The sequence below is a fragment of the Peromyscus maniculatus genome, chromosome 3 (assembly GCF_049852395.1).
Source record: "Peromyscus maniculatus bairdii isolate BWxNUB_F1_BW_parent chromosome 3, HU_Pman_BW_mat_3.1, whole genome shotgun sequence".
NCBI lineage: Eukaryota > Metazoa > Chordata > Mammalia > Rodentia > Cricetidae > Peromyscus > Peromyscus maniculatus.
This window is the reverse complement of record NC_134854.1, coordinates 142,615,763-142,633,377: the sequence shown is the minus strand read 5'-3', so window position 1 is coordinate 142,633,377 and position 17,615 is coordinate 142,615,763. Positions and strand designations below refer to the sequence as shown.

Below are 17,615 nucleotides of genomic sequence, written 5' to 3'. Positions count from 1 at the left end.
ATTTTAACCACTGGCAACCAAGACTCCTCCAGAAAACTCTGCCACTCCAGCAACTTGAACCACCGACCTCAACATTACCTGCTTGTTAAAAATGCTGCCTCTGGCCTCCCCCAGACCCACCCAACCAGAATCTTTTTTCCTTTTTCTTTCAGTGCTTGGAATAACTCTGAGCCTCGTCCAAGCTGGGCAAGCACGCTACCACTGAGCCACATCCCTGACCCCCAGAACCTGAACTTGTTTTTAGATTTATTTTTTATCTATTTTATGTGTATGGGTGTTTTGCCTGCATACGTGTCTGTGCACCACATGAGTGCCTAGTGTTCATGGAGGTCAAAAGAGGGCGTCAGATCCCCTGGACCTGGAGTTATTGAGTCACCTATGTGGGTTCTGGGAACTAAACCTGGGTCCTCTGAAAGAGGTTAAGTACTCTTAACTATGGAGTCAGCCTCCAGGACCTGCATTTTAATAGGAACTAGGGTCTCAGGACATTTACATATCTGTCAAAGTCTAAGAAGCGTTGTCCCCCTGCATCTACTTGGATGTAGCATGCTGAGCATACTAGAGATAGCATTTAAGACCTGACCCTGCCGGGCATGGTAGTGCATGCCCGTAATCCCAGCTTTTGGGAGGTAGAAGCAGAGGGTTCTAAAGTTCAAGGTTACGCCCCCATCCCACCTCCCCACCCCCACCCCACCCCTACATAGCAAGCTTGATGCCATCCTGGAGCTACAGGAGACCCTGGACTGCAGGGGTCCAATGACAGCCCTGTGCCAAATCGCTAAAGCCAGCACACAACCGAAAGAGCTGAAAGCACATTCTGTTGGCACAGGCTTCGGCTCTGCGCCAGGAACCCGTCAGGTTAGTCAGGCCGGGTGTCACTGGAAACCATTAAGTAAAATCACCTCTCAGGTGTGGCAATTGGCTACGAGTGAATGACCAACCGACTGTCAACATCGTGGCTGACCCAGGCTGGGGGTGCCGGGCCAGCGCGCTGTGCTTGGCAGATCTCCTCTTCTGCCCCTGTGTTCAGGAAGTTGGCAGGAGGCGACAGCCTGCGTTAGCCACTGCTAATTGCTTTTTCAGGCAGAAACCTGTGGCCTACAGGACTAGGGGAAAGAAAGGGGACAGAGAGGGGGCTGGGGGCCCCTGCGGGGGTGGATAGGAAATCCCATCCCCATTCTTGCCAGGAGCTGGTTGCCTCCCACCACTTTTCCTGGTTGAGGTCCTTTGGCAGCCGGCCACGGTCTCTGTGCTCTCTTCCAACCCCCTCTCCAACGTGAGCACATTTGATTGGGAGCCAGGGCTTAGAGACAGACGGCAAAGGCAAGAGGAAATGGACTTGTGGACAGCTGAGGTCCCAGCTCAGCCCTCCGTGTGCTGTGACCACAAGATGAGAGAAAAGAGGAGGATGAGGAGGAGAAGGAGGGAGAGGAGGAGGAGGAGAAGGAAGAAGAGGAGTAGGAGGTAGAGGAGAAGGAGGAGGAAGAGGAGAAGGAGAAAAGAAGAAGGTGAAGGAGGAGGAGGAGGAGAAGATCACCCTTAGCCCTCCAAAATTATACACGGGAGAGTCCTTGAAGGTGTCTTTAGAATCTTACATTATTCAGCAATAACAAACCCCTCCACTGAACGTCTGTTTTCACCAGGGCTTGTTGTCGGCTCTGGAGCCACCAATGCCAGCAGCAGCCAACCACAAACCTCCAAAAGTAGCCAACACTTACAACTGTGCTGGGTGGGGCCGTTAATCCCAGCCATTAATGAGGCTGAAGCAAGGGGATTAAAGGTTCAAGGCCAGCCTGGGCTACTGAATGAATCTAAAACCAGTAAACAAATGATGTGACCTCATCTCAAAAGGAAATGCAAAAAGAAGGCCAGGGGTACAGTGCAGTGCCAGCCTAGCATACATGAGGTCCTCAATTCAGTCCCCAGCAACACACACATGCAGAGACAGAGACAGAGACAGAGACAGACAGAGAGATAGAGATAGATAGATAGATAGATAGATAGATAGATAGATAGATAGATAGATAGATAGATAGACAGAGCAATTACAACCTGCCAGGCACTTTTTTAGTATATATTCTAATTCATTTAATTCTCAGAACAGCTTTTTGGGGGTGACTGCCATTAGTCCCCACTTTACAGGGAAAGCTGAAGTGTAATGAGAGGCGATGAGGTCACGAGGTAGTATCAGTTAGCTTTTCAACGCTATGACAAAATCCTCGAGATGACTGACTGAAAGGAAGACAGATTAAGTGGAGCTCATGGTTTCTGAAGCTTCAACCACCATGACTTGGTCTTCTCACATTGGACACATCACTGTGAGGTGCAGATGTTGCAAGGTTGCTCACTTTATGGAGGCCTGGAGGCAAAATGAGGGAGCAAGGGGCCCGGGTCCCTGTCCCCTTCAATGACCAAACCTCTTGTCACAAGGTTCTACCTCCTCAATGTTCTGCTGTGATTGAGTGAGGACTATGCCTTCCACATACAGCCTTTGGGGGACTGTTATAATGCGAAGCACAACCCCAGAAGAACTGGGGTTCAAATCCAGGTAGGACAGCCCCAGAGCGCCTGCATTTTAACCAAAGTGCCTAATCCGTGACACAGGAGCCACATGGTGGGCAAGATGCTTATAGCAGCCTCTGCTAGTGAAGCCCACCCCAGTCTTAGTGAGCGGCTGCTTCATCTAAGTAGAGGCAATGTGGAATGGGGGCAAGAAGTGTCACATAGACCTGGTAGCACGGGCCTGTAATACCAGCTCCTTGGGAAGCTGAGGCAGGAGAGTGGTCTATCCAAGACCTGCCTGGGCAGTTGAGACAAGAGTCTAAAATAAAAAGTGAAAACGGGCCGGGCGGTGGTGGCGCACGCCTTTAATCCCAGCACTCGGGAGGCAGAGCCAGGCGGATCTCTGTGAGTTCGAGGCCAGCCTGGGCTACCAAGTGAGCTCCAGGAAAGGCGCAAAGCTATGCAGAGAAACCCTGTCTCGAAAAACCAAAAAAAAAAAAGTGAAAACGGGGCTGGGTATATCCTGCAGCAGTACAGCGCCTACCTGGGTTTGGTCCCCAATATCTTGAAAACAAAACAAAACAAAAAGCAAAGGGGCTGGGGGCGTGTGGCTCGTGGTGCTGTCGCTTAGAAAGGAAGGGCATCAGCGCCGGGTGAGCACTGAGCGCCTGTCACATCCGGGGCACTTCCTGGGCTGTCTTCCTGGCTGTCTGTGCAATGTTATGCAAGGTCCTGCTCCTCACTGTGTCTCTGTGTCCTCAGAAGCAAAGAAGCCCAGAAGATGCAGGGACTCATTGTCATTGTCATTGTTCTGCAGCCGAGGATGGAACCCAGGGCCTTGCCCAGGCAGGGCAAGTGTTCTGCCACCGAGTCACACCCAGCCCCCATCCTTCCCTTCTCTTCCTTTTCTATTTGGTTTTGTTTTTCCTGCAGTAATGGGAACTGACCCCAGGATCTTGCTGGCAAGGCTTTCTACCACTGAGCTACACCCCAGCCTTTTTGTTTGTTTGTTTTCCAGATGGGGTTTCTCTGTGTAGCTTTGGCCAGCCTGGAACTCACCCTGTAGACCAGGCTGGCCTCAAACTCAGAGATCCGCCTGCTTCTGCCTCCCGAGTGCTGGGATTAAAGGGGTGTGCCACTACTGCCTGGCTCTTACTTTGTTTTAAATAATTGATCTGAACAACACTCACCAAAGACATACCGTGTGTGCACACAAGATCCTGCACCATGTACCAGAGGCCACAGAGATGCCTGGGAGCTGCTTTTGCCTTTGTAAGACTCGCTGGCAAAACTTCTTTTCTGCTTTGTAAGTCCTTTTTAGCTGACTAGGGCATGAGCCCTCCCCTTTCTCCCCCTCCCCTCCCTTCCTCCTTGCCTTTCCTTCTCTTTTATTTTCTTTATAAATTCTCCCTACTGAGCCCAGGCTGACCTCAAACTCACAACAATCCTCCTGCCTCAGCCTCCCAGGTCCTGAAATTTCCAAGCATGTGCCATCACACTCTGCTTAAATAAGGGAAATGGTGGGTGAACGTGAAAGTTTTACCATTCAGTTACAGCCAGAGCGTGACCCCAAGTTGACTCCTAGTGCGGGACGCCTGTCCCCATCTCTCTCCCTTCATCTCGACATTACTGTGACTACAGGCTACAGTCTACTTTGACTTCTTCTCCCCAGTCACTGGTACCCCGCCCCCCAACCTGTGTGTCCATCTTCCTTGTCTGACAAGTACAGACATTCATTCAGAGACGAACCCCCAAAGACAGAGGGTCAACACCGCCCGGTGAGTGCAAGCTGGTCCTTTGGAAGCTCTGCTCTTTGCCCTAAAGCCCCACCTGGTACATAAGCGAAGACAGCAGCTACACCATAGGCATCGTGACTCATTCCCCCATCTGCTGACTCGGGAACTGAAGCCTTTGCCCCACCGTGTAATTACTGGAGAAGAGGAAGTGCTTGAAGATAAAGTGACTCTTGTTGCTCATAGGAGGGGGTCAGAGCACACAGCATTCTATTTCTATTGTTGCTGGCTTATTATTTATTTTAGCCAGGGTCTTACTATATAATCCAGGCTGGCTGGAACCTTGCAATCCTCCTGCCTCAACCTCCTGGATGCCGAGACTGCAAGCCTGGACTACCATGTCCTTGCAGTACAACCTTCTCTTTGGTGCTCTTTTGACCTCGGGGGGGCTCCACCGCTGCATCCAGCAGGCACTGTGCCGGAACGGAGCTCAGTGGGAGAGCAGCAGGTCCTCACCAGCTTTGCCGGTGCCTCAGCTGCCTGAACATCTGTGCTCAGCACAGCTGCAGGCGGCGTTGCTAGGCAAGGATCCACATGTGAGTGTGGAGGAAATGACACAAGTACTTCTTATTTAGCAGAACTGGGCCACAACAAGAAGAACCACAGCACAGACAATCTGTTCTTTAAAGAACTCTGTGCTATCCAATTCACTTCTGTAGTCTTAGTCTGGCCCAAGAACTTCCTTTTTTTTTTTTTTTTTTTTGTACTCTAAGTTAGATAGAGGAAGAGGCACTTATTCCCTGTCCCCCCACCTCCTTCCTTGCCTCTGTTTCCTCTTCTCACTGTTTTGTTTTTTGAGACAGGGTCTCATTGTGTAGCCTTGACTGATCTAAACTCACTCTGTAGACCAGGCTGGCCTCAAACTCATGGAGATTCACTTGCCTCTGTCTCCCAACTGCTGGAATCTTGGGTGTATGCCACCACATCTGAAGCCTTTCTTAAAATACTACAAAAGTGCAAAAGGATTTTTGAAATAATTTTAGCCTAAGTAACTCTGACCACACTATCTGAAGTATTTCCCTGTCCATATTCTTCCTGTGCCCAAAATATCTCCTCCCAATTAACTAACAATAGTCTGCTTTTGAGGCTATGGCCAGAAGATACAAAGGCTTCTGGGAGTTCCAAGGGACCCGGACACTAGGGATCCCTGCAGAAAGTTGTTCCTCAAAATCTGCTCGACTTTATTGCAGATAACAGAATTCTTGGCTGGACACAGACCACCCAGCTGATATCAATGTTTTCCATTCTTACTTGCTTGTACAAGTAAGGCCTAGTAGTATGTAAGAACTCAAAAGGAACAATTGTGGGGGCTGGAAAGATGGCTCAGAGGCTAAGGGCACTGAATGCTCTTCCAGAGGTCCCAAGTTCAATTCCCAGCACCCACATGGTGGCTCACAACCATCTGCAATGAGATCTGGCATCCTCTTCTGTATACATAATAAATAAATAAATCTTGAAAAAAAAAAAAAAGGAACAATTGTGTCCCTACAGTGTGTGCTGGGGCCGCGGAGATAGATCAGTCAGTAAAGTGCACAAGGAAAAACAAAACACGGGAGGTCGGGCCTAGAGCGACAGCTCGGTGGCCAAGAGCACTGACTGCTCTTGCAGAAGATGCAGAGGACCCGGTTCAGTTCACAGAAGCTACAGGGTGGCTCACAACCACCCCTAACTCCAATTCCAGGGGATCTGATGCCCCCTGCTTACCTCTGCAGGCACCAGGAATACACACGCATACGCACACAGACACATATACATACTACGTGGGCACCAGGAACACACAAGGCACACACACACACACACACACACACACACACACACACACACACACACATACATACGGGTAAAACCTTCATAAACACAAAATAAAATAGATAAACCAAAAAAAAAAAACTTTGAGAGGGAAAGAATAAGAATGAATATGTGTCCAGCAGGCCTAGGGAAGGAAGCCACCATGCTGGTCTGTATGCCATTAGGTTCTTCTCTGTTACCTGTAGTCAGAAGTGACCATGTCCCCTCACAGCACAGTCAGGGACCCATGCCTCTGCAGCACGCCACTTCGCACACCGACTACTTCCCATCCTTGAGATTAAGATGATCTAGATGAGTTAATAGGTTGACTCCCCAATTAACTGGGTCATCAATGAATTTTCCGGGAGATGCTAATCAGGTCTTGTGGACTCATCGGACTATGGGTAAAGGAGACCAAAGTCACCAGGCAAAGCATGCCCAGACAGGTTAGTGATGCGCCCAAAGGCATGCATCTCAGGGGGCAGACCCTGGCCTGGATCCCTCTCTCCTCCTGTTCTTGGCGGACTTGTTTGGAGCCACACTCCAAAATACCAAGGAAAGCTTCTCCTCTGCTCACAGCCAACTCCTTATGCCCCGTATGCCAAACCTGCCATTTCTATGTCACCTGTGAAAAACATCGACTTACCCTGTTTCTGGAAATTACTCTCTCATCCTAACTTACACATTTAAAAAAACAAACAGTTTTTTTTTTTTCTATAGAAAGAGTGATGTACCTCTACCATGTATCAGGTGTTGTGCGTGGCTCTCTGCTGGGTGCTATTTAACCACAAGACCCCTTTCCAGGGCAGGAATGTGGGAAATGCTGGGAAGAGGAGAACCAGGGAAGAACCCAGGCTGGCCTGTCTGGAGAGCTAGTGTCTTTCCCACAGCACGATCTTGCCTCCCACAGATCTCTCCTGATCATCCTTGCTTTCCTCCTCAGCCCTCTCCGTGGGCACCTGGCCAGCTGGGCTTGATCTGAATTGCCAGTGGGGCTGAGACCCAGGGGATACAGTGGGGGAGAGATGGTGTGCAGGGCAACCCCCATGGGAGGCCCAGCAGGTGGCACTTTTCCCCTCACTGCCTCCTCTTGGGCCGGTCCTCCCCTGCTCCAAATTCCCCCTTGCCTGTGTCCACATCACCGTCTTCCATTTCCAGAAACCTTTTAGTGCCTATGCTGAACTACTTCTTACCCTTGACAAAGGACGGCTTGATCCTTCCTCCCAATACCACTCTGTCCACAGTCACCAGCTTAGCTTTGTCTTTAATCCCACAGGGGAGAAGCAAAAGGCTCTCAGCTCAGGCCTCAGCTGGCCTGGTTTGAGGCTGTGTTTGTACCCGGAGCTGACTGTCTGTCTAGCTCAGGTTCCCAGAGGCCTGAGGGCAGGACTGTGTCTTCACATGCTGGGTGGCAGGTAGCGTGCTCTGTCAGCTCTCCATGAAAAACAAACAGCTGTCATGCAAGACAAGGAAGCTGCAAGGCTTAGGGAGGCTCCCGGGAGATTGTCCTGACCTCGGCGGACACCATCTACAGAGGCCATGTGGGGATACCCTGATGATGGGCTCCTTGAAGAACCAGGGCCAAGCAGTTGAAGGGAACGTGTGAAGGCAGGGGGTGGGGAAGACCCCTTCTGACTTCATTGTGAGTCCTAAAAACAACCTGTGGTGTTCCTTTTCCCCCCCAAATGAGTGGTTCTCCAAGGAGAGCTGGGGGCCCAACTAGGAAGCGAAATCGTAAGCACCCACGCTCAGATTGGGGTGGGGTAGGGGGATAAACAAGACCATGCTACATTCACCAAAAGGAGACAGGGTTTTTAAAAAGTATTCAGGCCTTGGGAAGAATTCCCATTATTTTCTCTCCTTAAAGAGCCTGTTTAGCTTTCAAAGCCCAGCTCAAAACTGCCTAGCCGCCCTCAGGCTCCAGAGATTCACCCTTTCTTCTTAGTTCTTGGTTCGTCCCACCACATGGTAAATTCTAGGCCAGCCTGAGCTAACATAAAACCCGGTTGAAAAAGAGAAAGAGGAAGGGAGGAAGTGAGTCAGTTTGGTGGGCTTAAAGCTCTTTGGAAGCTTGAGGACTGGCTGGAGGACATTTAAGACGGGAAAATTGGGACCACATTGTCATCCCTACAGTCCTAGAAGATGGCAGAGTAAACTTAGGCTTCAGAAGCTAGACAGGAGGACAGGAGACAGTAATCCCTTGGGGCCCATGCCTCCTGCTTTCTTGTGTCCTGTAGATGAACGATGGACTTCTCGAATGAGCAAAGGCCTGTGTGAATGTCCTTGGGCTTGGCCTGGGGAGGACATGAGTCTGGATCCTTTGGTGGTAACAAGTTCAAAGATTGGGCCACTGAGATGGATCTGTGGGTAGAGATCTGACATCCAAGAGTTCAATTTTGGGATGAAAAAAAAAGAGCAAACCTCCACATTCATGCTGCAGCACACACACACACACACACACACACACACACACACACACACACACACACACACACGTAGCTAGAGTTTTTCTGCCTTGCCCACAGCCAGGACAAATCTTTGTCACCCACCAGTCCCACAGCCGCTCAGACCCAACCAAGTAAACACAGAGACTTATATTGCTTACAAACTGTATGGCCGTGGCAGGCTTTTTGCTAACTGTTCTTATATCTTAAAGTGCTTACCGGCATCTTTACATGCTGCTTGTCTTGGTAGTGGCTGGCAGGAAAACTCTAGCTACACACACACACACACACACACACACACACACACACACACACACACACACACCAATAAATTTAAAATGTAATAAAATTAATAATGGTGATATAATATTGTTTTAAGTTTATTTTTAAATTTATTTGGTGTAGATATGGGTGCAAATGTGTTAAGGTGCATGTGTGGGGGCAGAGGACAACTTTGGGGAGTCACTTCTCTCCTTCCACCATGTGGGGTCTGGGGAGTTGAACTCAGGTTGTTAGGCTTGGTGGCAAGCACCTTTCACCCTCTGAGCCATTTCACTGGCCCTTGATTTGGTTTTATTTTTACTTATTTTTTTAAGATTTATTTTATGATTTTTAGTTATGTGTATGAGTGTTTGCCTGTGTGCAGGTGTGTGCAAGGGCCCACTGAGGCCAGAGGAGGATGGCAGATTCTCTGGATCTAGAGTGACAGGCAGCTCTGAGTCCCTTGACATGGGTACTGGGAACAAAACTCGGGTCCACTGGAAGAGCAGTAAGTATTCTTAACAATTGAGCCATGGTTCCAGTCCCTGGTTTTGTTTGTCTTTTTAAAGAAGTATTATAGGAGCTGGGTTTGGTAGTACATGCCTTTAATCCAAGCACTCAGGAGGCAGAGGCAGGGCAGACCTCTACAGAGTGAGTTCTAGGACAGGTAGGGCTACACAGAGAAACCCTGTCCCTCTCTCCACACAAAAAAATAAAAGCATTGCAGGGCTCGGGAGTGAAGAGCACTTGGTGCTCTTGCAGAGGACCTAGATTTGGTTCCCAGCACCCACATTGCATGGCTCACAATGGCCTGTAACTCTAGCTCCAGGGCACTAATGTTCTCTTCTGGCCTCTGCCAGCACCTGCACTCAAAGGCACGGACTCCCATGAAGACTACACATACACATAATTTAAAAAATATAATAAATTATTAAAAAACATGATCCAAAATAATCCATTCTTTTTTTTTAAGGGCTTAATTATTTTTACTCATGTATATGAGTGTTTTGTCTACATGTGTGTATACACACTGCATGCATGTCTGGAGCCTGCAAAGGCCAAGCGTGGGTATTAGATGCCCTGGGGAACTAGAGTTATAGAGAATTCATTGTAAGCCACCCTGTGGATGCTGGGAACTGAACCTGGGCCTCTGTAAGAACAGAAAGTGCTCTTAACTGCTGAGCCATCTCTTCAGGCCCAGTCCCTTCGTCCTGGGAAATTGATTATTTTAGCTATTTTGTTACAATGACAGAAAGCTGATGAGCATAATTTCATAATAGCCAAGCATGTTGTCCCTGACTGAGACTTGCTAGCTCTCCATGTAGCTGAAGCCATGCATGTGCTGAGAACTTCCTTCTGATACTTTCCCTGTCTGTATCATCACTGTGGCTGCTGTTCCCTGACAGTCGTCCTCCCAGAAGCCAGTGAAGCAAAGTGCCCTGGCCAGAGCACAGCTTGTTCTTTCTACTTCCTAGGCTTGTAATTAGGGGGTGGGAAGCTCATGGGATTCTGGAGATAAAAGGCCCATTGGGCTCGATGCTTTTTCTCATGGTTCCCTGAGCACTCATGGACATGAGCACCGAAGGGTCACCCAGCCAAGAGCTCTCCAGGGTTCACGGGGCATCCTTGTATGCAGCTCCCCGCTCCGCATCAGCATGTTTTCTGTTCTCTTTGCTCATTTCTCAGGATGTTCTGGTTTCCTCATTGAGTCACAGAGGTTGGGCAACTAGCATTGGGCAGTGGGGTCATGACCCCGCTTCCCAGGAAACGGTTCTCCTGCAAGGTCACTCTGTGGTCACCTGTATTCCAAACGTCTTGGTAGCCCCAAAGGCCCTGGCACTCTGGTGCATGTCCATACCCAGCTCCCATGTGGAGTTGCTGTGCTGGGCTCTGGCCAGGAGTGCAGGCTCTGAGGTCATCTTGCCAAAAGGAACTACCGGACCAGCCTTAGGCTAGCCTGTAACCTTGACCTTGATGCTTTCTGCAATGGAGTTCAGCGTGGCTCTATCTCATGGAGATCTGAAGATTGAATGTGATGAATTGTTTAAGTGCCTGGCTTGGCAAGTATGGGCTGTCATCTGGGCCTATCATACCCTGTGGATCCAGGGCAGAAAATCTTCCCTGGACGCTTCTCATGCCTCCAGCAGGACCTCAGAGCAGCTGAACTCTCTGCCTGGGCCTGGGAACAGTATGTAAAGTCACAGAATCAGACTTCACTGACTGATCTCTATAGGCAGAAGCCGGCTGTGGGACAAAGGTCTTGGCTCACCTGCCTAAGGATCGTTTTACTTTTCTTCCTTCAATTCTAGGGATGATAGAGTCTACCTCAGGCACCATTTCCAGTCTTTTCCAGAAGAATCTCACTCTCCCACTCTGGCAAGGAGCCTCTATTCGTGACAGGATGTGACTTGTGTGCCTGGGAGACCTGCAGCTGCGGCCTGTGGTCTGCTCCCACTCTCTCCCAAGGTGAACCACATTTTTATCCTGCTAGTCCCAAGCTGGGATCTGGGGCTCTATGAAGGAAGCTGAGAACCTGAGTCCTCAGGAGAGCTCCCTTATCCTAAGCCTGCCTCCCTGACTACTCTCACTCCCCCCAAAACTTCCCAGAAGTGGGAAGCGCAGTGGTAGACGGCTCACCCAGCACACTCAAGATTCTGGATTTCATCTCCACATTGAAGAAAAAAAAAAACTGGAAGGAAGAATGCCAGCTGGAAGCTCCTTGGGCCTCTCCCCATAGTCTCCTCTTGCCCAGACTGTGTGTGTGTGTGTGTGTAAGAGTGGAATGTCACCTTGCAAACTTCTAGAGCAGTGGTTCTCAACCTGTGGGTCATGACCCCCACACGGTCGTATCCCTGACATCCTGCAATCCGATATTTACATTATGATTCATAACAGTAGCAATACAGTTATGAAGTAGCAACAAAAATCATTTTATGGTTGGGGGTCACCACAACCTGAGGAGCCGTATTGCAGGGTCGCAGCGTTAGGAAGGCCGAGAACCATGTTTGTCTGCTCTAGAACCATGTTTGTCTGGCATTTCCCTGTGATCATCCTCATAAGGTCCATGGTGACATCTTTCAGTAGCACAGAATGCACCCTGGGAAGGATGTGCATTCGTCCCCAGTTTCTGGGCCCCTGTGGCTTTTATCTGGGACATACACATTCCCTGTCAGCTTTACCACAAGTAAGTCATTCAGTCACCAGCCATGCCACCAGGAGTCAGAACTGGCTCGTCATACAGAGGGCAGCTGTGGGGTCCTGCAGCTGCTCCATTGTCTTAGTGTTTCTCAGTGATGGCATCAAACCCAGGGCTTTGAAGTGCCAGGCTGCTGCCTGGCTTCTGGGCTATCTCCCCAGGACTTTGTGAGGATTCTGTTTTTGTTTTTGAGAGAAGATCTCACTATGCTACCTAGGCTGGCCTCAAACTTGTGACAATACTCCTGCCTCATCCGGTCCAGTGCTCAGGTATGTGCTGCCATACCTGACTGAAGATTTTTTAAAAATATTTATTTACTTATTTTTTTTATTGTATGTGCATTGGTGTTTTGCCTGCATGTATGTCTGTGTGAGAATGTTGGATCCCCTGGAACTGGAGTTACAGACAGTTGTAAGCTGCCATGTGGGTACTGGGAATTGAACTCAGGTCCTCTGGGAGAGCAGTCAGTGCTCTTAACCACTGAGCCATCTCTCCAGCCCCTGAAGATTTTTAAATGAGCAAATAGATGTAAAATAATTTCCTAAACTATAAGGAACAGGTAACATTTCCAGATGATAATGATGATGACGACCATGATGTGAAAAACAGCTCTCCCAGTAGTCTTGAAAGTGATGCTGTACTTTCCAAAAGGGTAGGAAGAGTCTGATTTCCTTGGTTAAATGTCAAGTTCAGCCGGGCGGTGGTGGCGCACGCCTTTAATCCCAGCACTCGGGAGGCAGAGGCAGGCAGATCTCTGTGAGTTCGAGGCCAGCCTGGGCTACCAAGTGAGTCCCAGTAAAGGCGCAAAGCTACACAGAGAAACCCTGTCTCGAAAAAACGAAAAAACAAAAAAATAAAAAAAAAAAAAATGTCAAGTTCATCAAAGGCCCCCTCTGTCTAGGGCACTCCATTCTGCCAACAGGCTTGTCTGGTCCTGCGTGAACTCCTGGCTGGATAATGCTAGGGGTCAATCCTGACCTTACTGGGGGTCGGGGAGGTTGGAGTATTGGTAAGGAAGTGCATTGTTCTAGAACCCCAAAGAGGCTTGGGCTATTGGACGTTAGGTCAAAAAGACATTTGATGCTGAGTCTGTCCATTTCACAGATGAAGTAACTGAGGTTCTGCGAGGCACATAACTTCAGTCAGCAGTGTGGGCTGTTAAACAGCACTGTGCCCCAGGGGCTGCCTGGTCACAATGGTCAAGTCTGGGGCTTCTGAGAGATTGTGGTGTTACACTGGGAGCTGAACTGCCTCTCACACCAGACTTTCTGTCTCACTTTGCAGAGAAAAGCGGCCCTTGGCCTGCAGGGGAGCAGAAGGCAAACACACTTACTTGCCAGGAAGCCTTGAGTGGAGAGCAAGTCACACGCCTCCTCCATTGCTCACCTTTAGCCCACTGCAGGGCCCCCGGAGGCTTTCAAAGGCAGAGCTGCCAAAGCCGTAAATAAACTCTGCTCCTTGGGAGGCTTGCGCAGGTGCGAAACACTGGTGTGTCTTCCAGGCAGAGGCCCTGTGTCCGCACACAAACCATCCCTCTGAAGGCCTCGCTTCCAGACAAGGCAGCAGATCCCAGCCCTCGCAAAGGCCAGGAGCCTTGTGGGAGATTGGGTGGGCAGAGTAACCCAAAACAATCGGTCCAGGAGGGAGGAGGTTTGTCTACAGACCGTGGATTTATCTCAGAGAACATTTATTAGGTGGTAGAGTTTGTGCTCAGCCTACACCTGGGGAGGGAACGGAATATATGTAACACTTGACCCCCCACTTTTCACACTAGTCACGGAGAAGAAAGGTAGGATCTGTGTTAAAGGCCAGAGAGAACATGTTCCAGAAGGAATACGAATACTCAGGCTGCCCAAAAGGTTCTGAAGGGCAGTGAAGAGCTTAGTGGTTGGGGGTGGGGCGGGAAGGGAGGGTCTTCTGGTGGCCGGGAGCATATTGGACTGCACCCTTTCCCTGTGCCTAGTCCAAGAGGGACCTTTCTCTCTCTCTCTCTCTCTCTCTCTCTCTCTCTCTCTCTCTCTCTCTCTCTCTCTCTCCCTTCCTTCCTTCCTCTTTCTTTCTTTCTTTCTTTCTTTCTTTCTTTCTTTCTTTCTTTCTTTCTTTCTTTCTTTCTTTCTTTCTTTCTTTCTTTCTTCCTTCCTTCCTTCCTTCCTTCCTTCCTCTCTCTCCTTCCTTCCTTCCTTCCTTCCTTCCTTCCTTTCTCTTTCTTCCTTCCTTCCTTTCTTCTCTCTCTCTCCTTCCCTCCTTCCCCCCCTCCCTTTCTTTTTTTTAAACTGGTCTCTCTGTGTAGCCCTGGCTTTTCTAAAGCTCACTCTGTAGCTCACCAGGCTAGCCTTGACTCACAGAAATCCACCTGCTTCTGCCTCCTTAGCACCGGGATTAAAGGTGTACATCAGCACCCAGCCAGGAGGGGAATTCTAAAGACAGCTCTGCCTCACAGGATTGAGTGTCCTACACGTCCTCCTGACCCTGGGAAATGTAGCAACAGTGCTTCTACACCGGGGAGTCTCCTGGGAGACGGCCTTACACATCTCTGTAAATTGTGGCTGAGTTCAGAATGATTCTTTGGGCAAAATCACATAGTCATTAAGGAAAGCCAGGAATCCTGAGTCTGGTATTAGCAGTGCCATTTCAGGGTCTGGATTTAGTCTGGACTTTAGATCCATTCCAGAATCCCCTAATAACCGTGTGACTTTGTCATTAACCTGAACATCAATATCCACAGCTATAAAGCGAAGGTAACCATAATCCTTGACTCACAGGCTCAGAGGAAGGACTGAATGAAGTCGGGTTAAGCCCCAGCTTGGCATTCTCTGCTAGAACAGTGACGTCATTGCTTTGTGCTGCTCTCTGTTGCCAAGGCCTGGTGTGGTGTGTGGTTGGTTCTCTTGCCCGACCGTTGATCAAATCAGGCAAGCCTGAATGAGTCCTTTCTTCCCTCAGGTGCCCTATGGACACCTCTCGACTCAGGGGTGGGGGTGGGGTGGAAGTGGACCCGGATGTCCTTTATGTAGCTGTTCTCGAAGCCTACCTGAGCTAGGGAGCTAGTGAGGACACTGGTGTTCCTCTGCCTTCCTAGGCTTCATTGGCTAGAACAGTTTCCTTATCAGCAGAGGGAAGCTCAGGATGGCAGCCCACAGCTCTGCTCTCAGGATGGGGAAGGCAGGAAGACAGAGATTCAAGTCATCTTTGGCTACGAATCAACTCTGAGGCCAGCCAGGACGGCAAGACTCCCTCTCAGAAAAACAATAAGTAAATAAATAATAAATCCATGGTGAGACCAGTGATTTCTACTTTGTTGGGAGAGGAGAGGGTCCTCCATTACAGGGGACCTACAGACAAATAAATAACGCTTTTCACACAATAGATGCCGGGTTCTTTTTCACACACTCAGGGATGTTGTTATGCGTTACATTTTAGATGACTGCATAGTAGCTCTTTACTGGCATGCATTTTTCATGCATTTATAGAATGCAATTATAATTACTTGCAGGAATGCAAGATTGAGTTTGAAATTTAAAGAGGCACTCCAGAGGTTTGGCACCTTCTGTATCACATGAAAGGCACATTCCACCTTTCTTGGACCAGGGCTTCTAATGCCAGCCTGATAGACAAGCTCCCCCCCTCCACCATCCCCCCCACCTCCCCACCCCCGTCAGCCTCAGGTCTCCTCTTGACAAACAACAGCCCCTAGCCTGGGCTCCCTGTGGCCCTGAGAACAGAATGGAAAGATGAGGGGTCGGTAGGGTTGGAAGACCAGCGCTGCCTAAGCAGAGAAGGATGCTTCTATCAGAGTTTGGGAAATCAGGGTTCGGCCCACGGGAAGGTCTTTTAGGAAGGTGACGGTCCCGTCACACTGTCATCCTTTCCACTGCACATGTTTATCCACAGCACATAGGAAATAGGAGGAGTTGGGACGCCCACCCCATCCCATCCGCAGCCTTTAGAAAATGTGTTATTTTGTTTTGTTTAACATTTCAGGAGGTCAGACTCTTTCAAACCCCAGGAAAGGTTCTGGACCCTCATACCCACTCCTAGGACACAGCCATACTTACAAGACCATTGGGGCTTATCACACAGTTCCAGGAGGCACATCACCCTGCAATCCACGTGGTCTCTGTGAGGACTTCTGGACCCCGAGATAGGAATGTTTGCATTTGAGGAAATACTTTGACTTAGTTTTCCATAGATAACTTACGAGTTCCAAAAGTCCCACAGGGCCTAGGACTGTGTTATTTCCCAAATGGCTATTGTTGGAACTCAGGTTTTGGAAGCATCCGGCTGCATGAGCTAAGGTGGAGCCTTGCAGGAGTACCCTGAGCTTCAAGAGGCAAGTGGAACCCAGAGACGAACACAGAAACAGAGTCTATTGGGAGTCAAGAATCCTTTCTGTCACGCAGTTTTGTAAGTGTGGAAGCTGCTCCCATCTCCAGTCAACATCTCCGAACGCCCTGTCTCCCGCCTGTACCAGCTGACAGCACCCCTTTTACGTCAGGTCCCACGGGAAGGCACCTTTTCCTAGGCCGTCCTCCCGCTGAGCCTTGTCACCCAAGCCTGAGTGAAAAAGCCCAGAGACTATTTACCACTTGGACCCATTAACAAGTGTCTCAGGGTAAGTGAGGAAGCAGCAGTCAGAAGGGAACAGAGGCAAACGACAAGTTAACCCGGGGCAGGGAGTCTAGGCAATGTGTACCAGGCAAGGGAGGCAAATTCCCCAAATACCAGGATGTTGAGCAATATTCAAAGAATGAAATTCATTGCTATTCCAGCCCTTCCTCTCCCCACCCTGTACTCTGTGTCCCATCCTTTTCCTCTCAGAAGCTACTGTGCCAGTGACTCATGGTGCCCTGTGAGCTTCCCGTGCTGGCTTCAAGTCGGCCTCAGCTTCTACACACCTGAGCCACGGTGCCTGAGATGCCTTCAGAGCTGTGTCAGGGCATGAAGGTTGCTACATGTTCAAGTCACTCTGCTTAGCTATTTCATTCTGCTGTTTTGATTTTTTTCTTCGTTTTGCAGTGCTGGGGACTGACCTAGGATGTTTTTCAAGCCGGGAAAGCGCTCTACCGCTGGATTATACCCCCAGCAATCCATTTTCTCCATTTTAGTTCATCGTTTTTTGTTTTGCTATAGTTTCTACTACAGTTCTAGGTTCTAGGGCCTTGCACATACCAGGCAAGCATTCTGCTTCTGAGCTAACCCAGCCTCTCAGTTTGTAAAACTAATATATCTGGCCAATTGTTATGGAGCTCTAATTAGGATAAAAGGAGATGGGAAAAATTTAAATGTACTAGATCCCGGTAGATAGGAAAATATACAAATGAGATTTCAATTCTGTTTTTAAGGAGATTGCTGTCTACCAAAGACAAAGGACACACACACACACAAAAACCATGGCACCTGGTAGAACTTACACACGTATATGTTTGCTCTGGCTTAGTGACTCCACCGTGCAGCAAGCGGCTTCTAGCTGGAAGTCAGACCGAACAAGGAAAATGCCTCCCCGGTGGGAAGAAGACGTGAGAAGAGCCTCAGAAGAAGAGAAGGGGATCACATTCAGAAGAGCAAATACTTTTTGTTGGTAAGAACCTGAGAGCCAGGCAGTGCGCACACCTTTAATCCCGGCACTTGGGA

General features: G+C 49.2%; 1 protein-coding gene across 5 annotated transcripts in view; it reads right to left on the bottom strand.

Moving 5' to 3' along the window:
• Window positions 1-17,615, bottom strand: part of Ninj2 (ninjurin 2) — a 114,901-nt gene that overhangs the window by 34,542 nt on the left and 62,744 nt on the right. The window contains exon 1 of one of the 5 annotated variants that reach the window (XM_076567806.1): window positions 3,693-3,792. The exons of 3 other annotated variants lie outside the window; for them this stretch is intronic. In XM_076567806.1, the coding sequence (XP_076423921.1) occupies window positions 3,693-3,731 (39 nt within the window). In that variant the 5' untranslated portion in view covers window positions 3,732-3,792. Of the gene's footprint in view, window positions 1-3,692; window positions 3,793-17,615 lie in introns of those variants that run through there. One more of the 5 variants, XM_076567808.1, reaches the window with a different exon arrangement.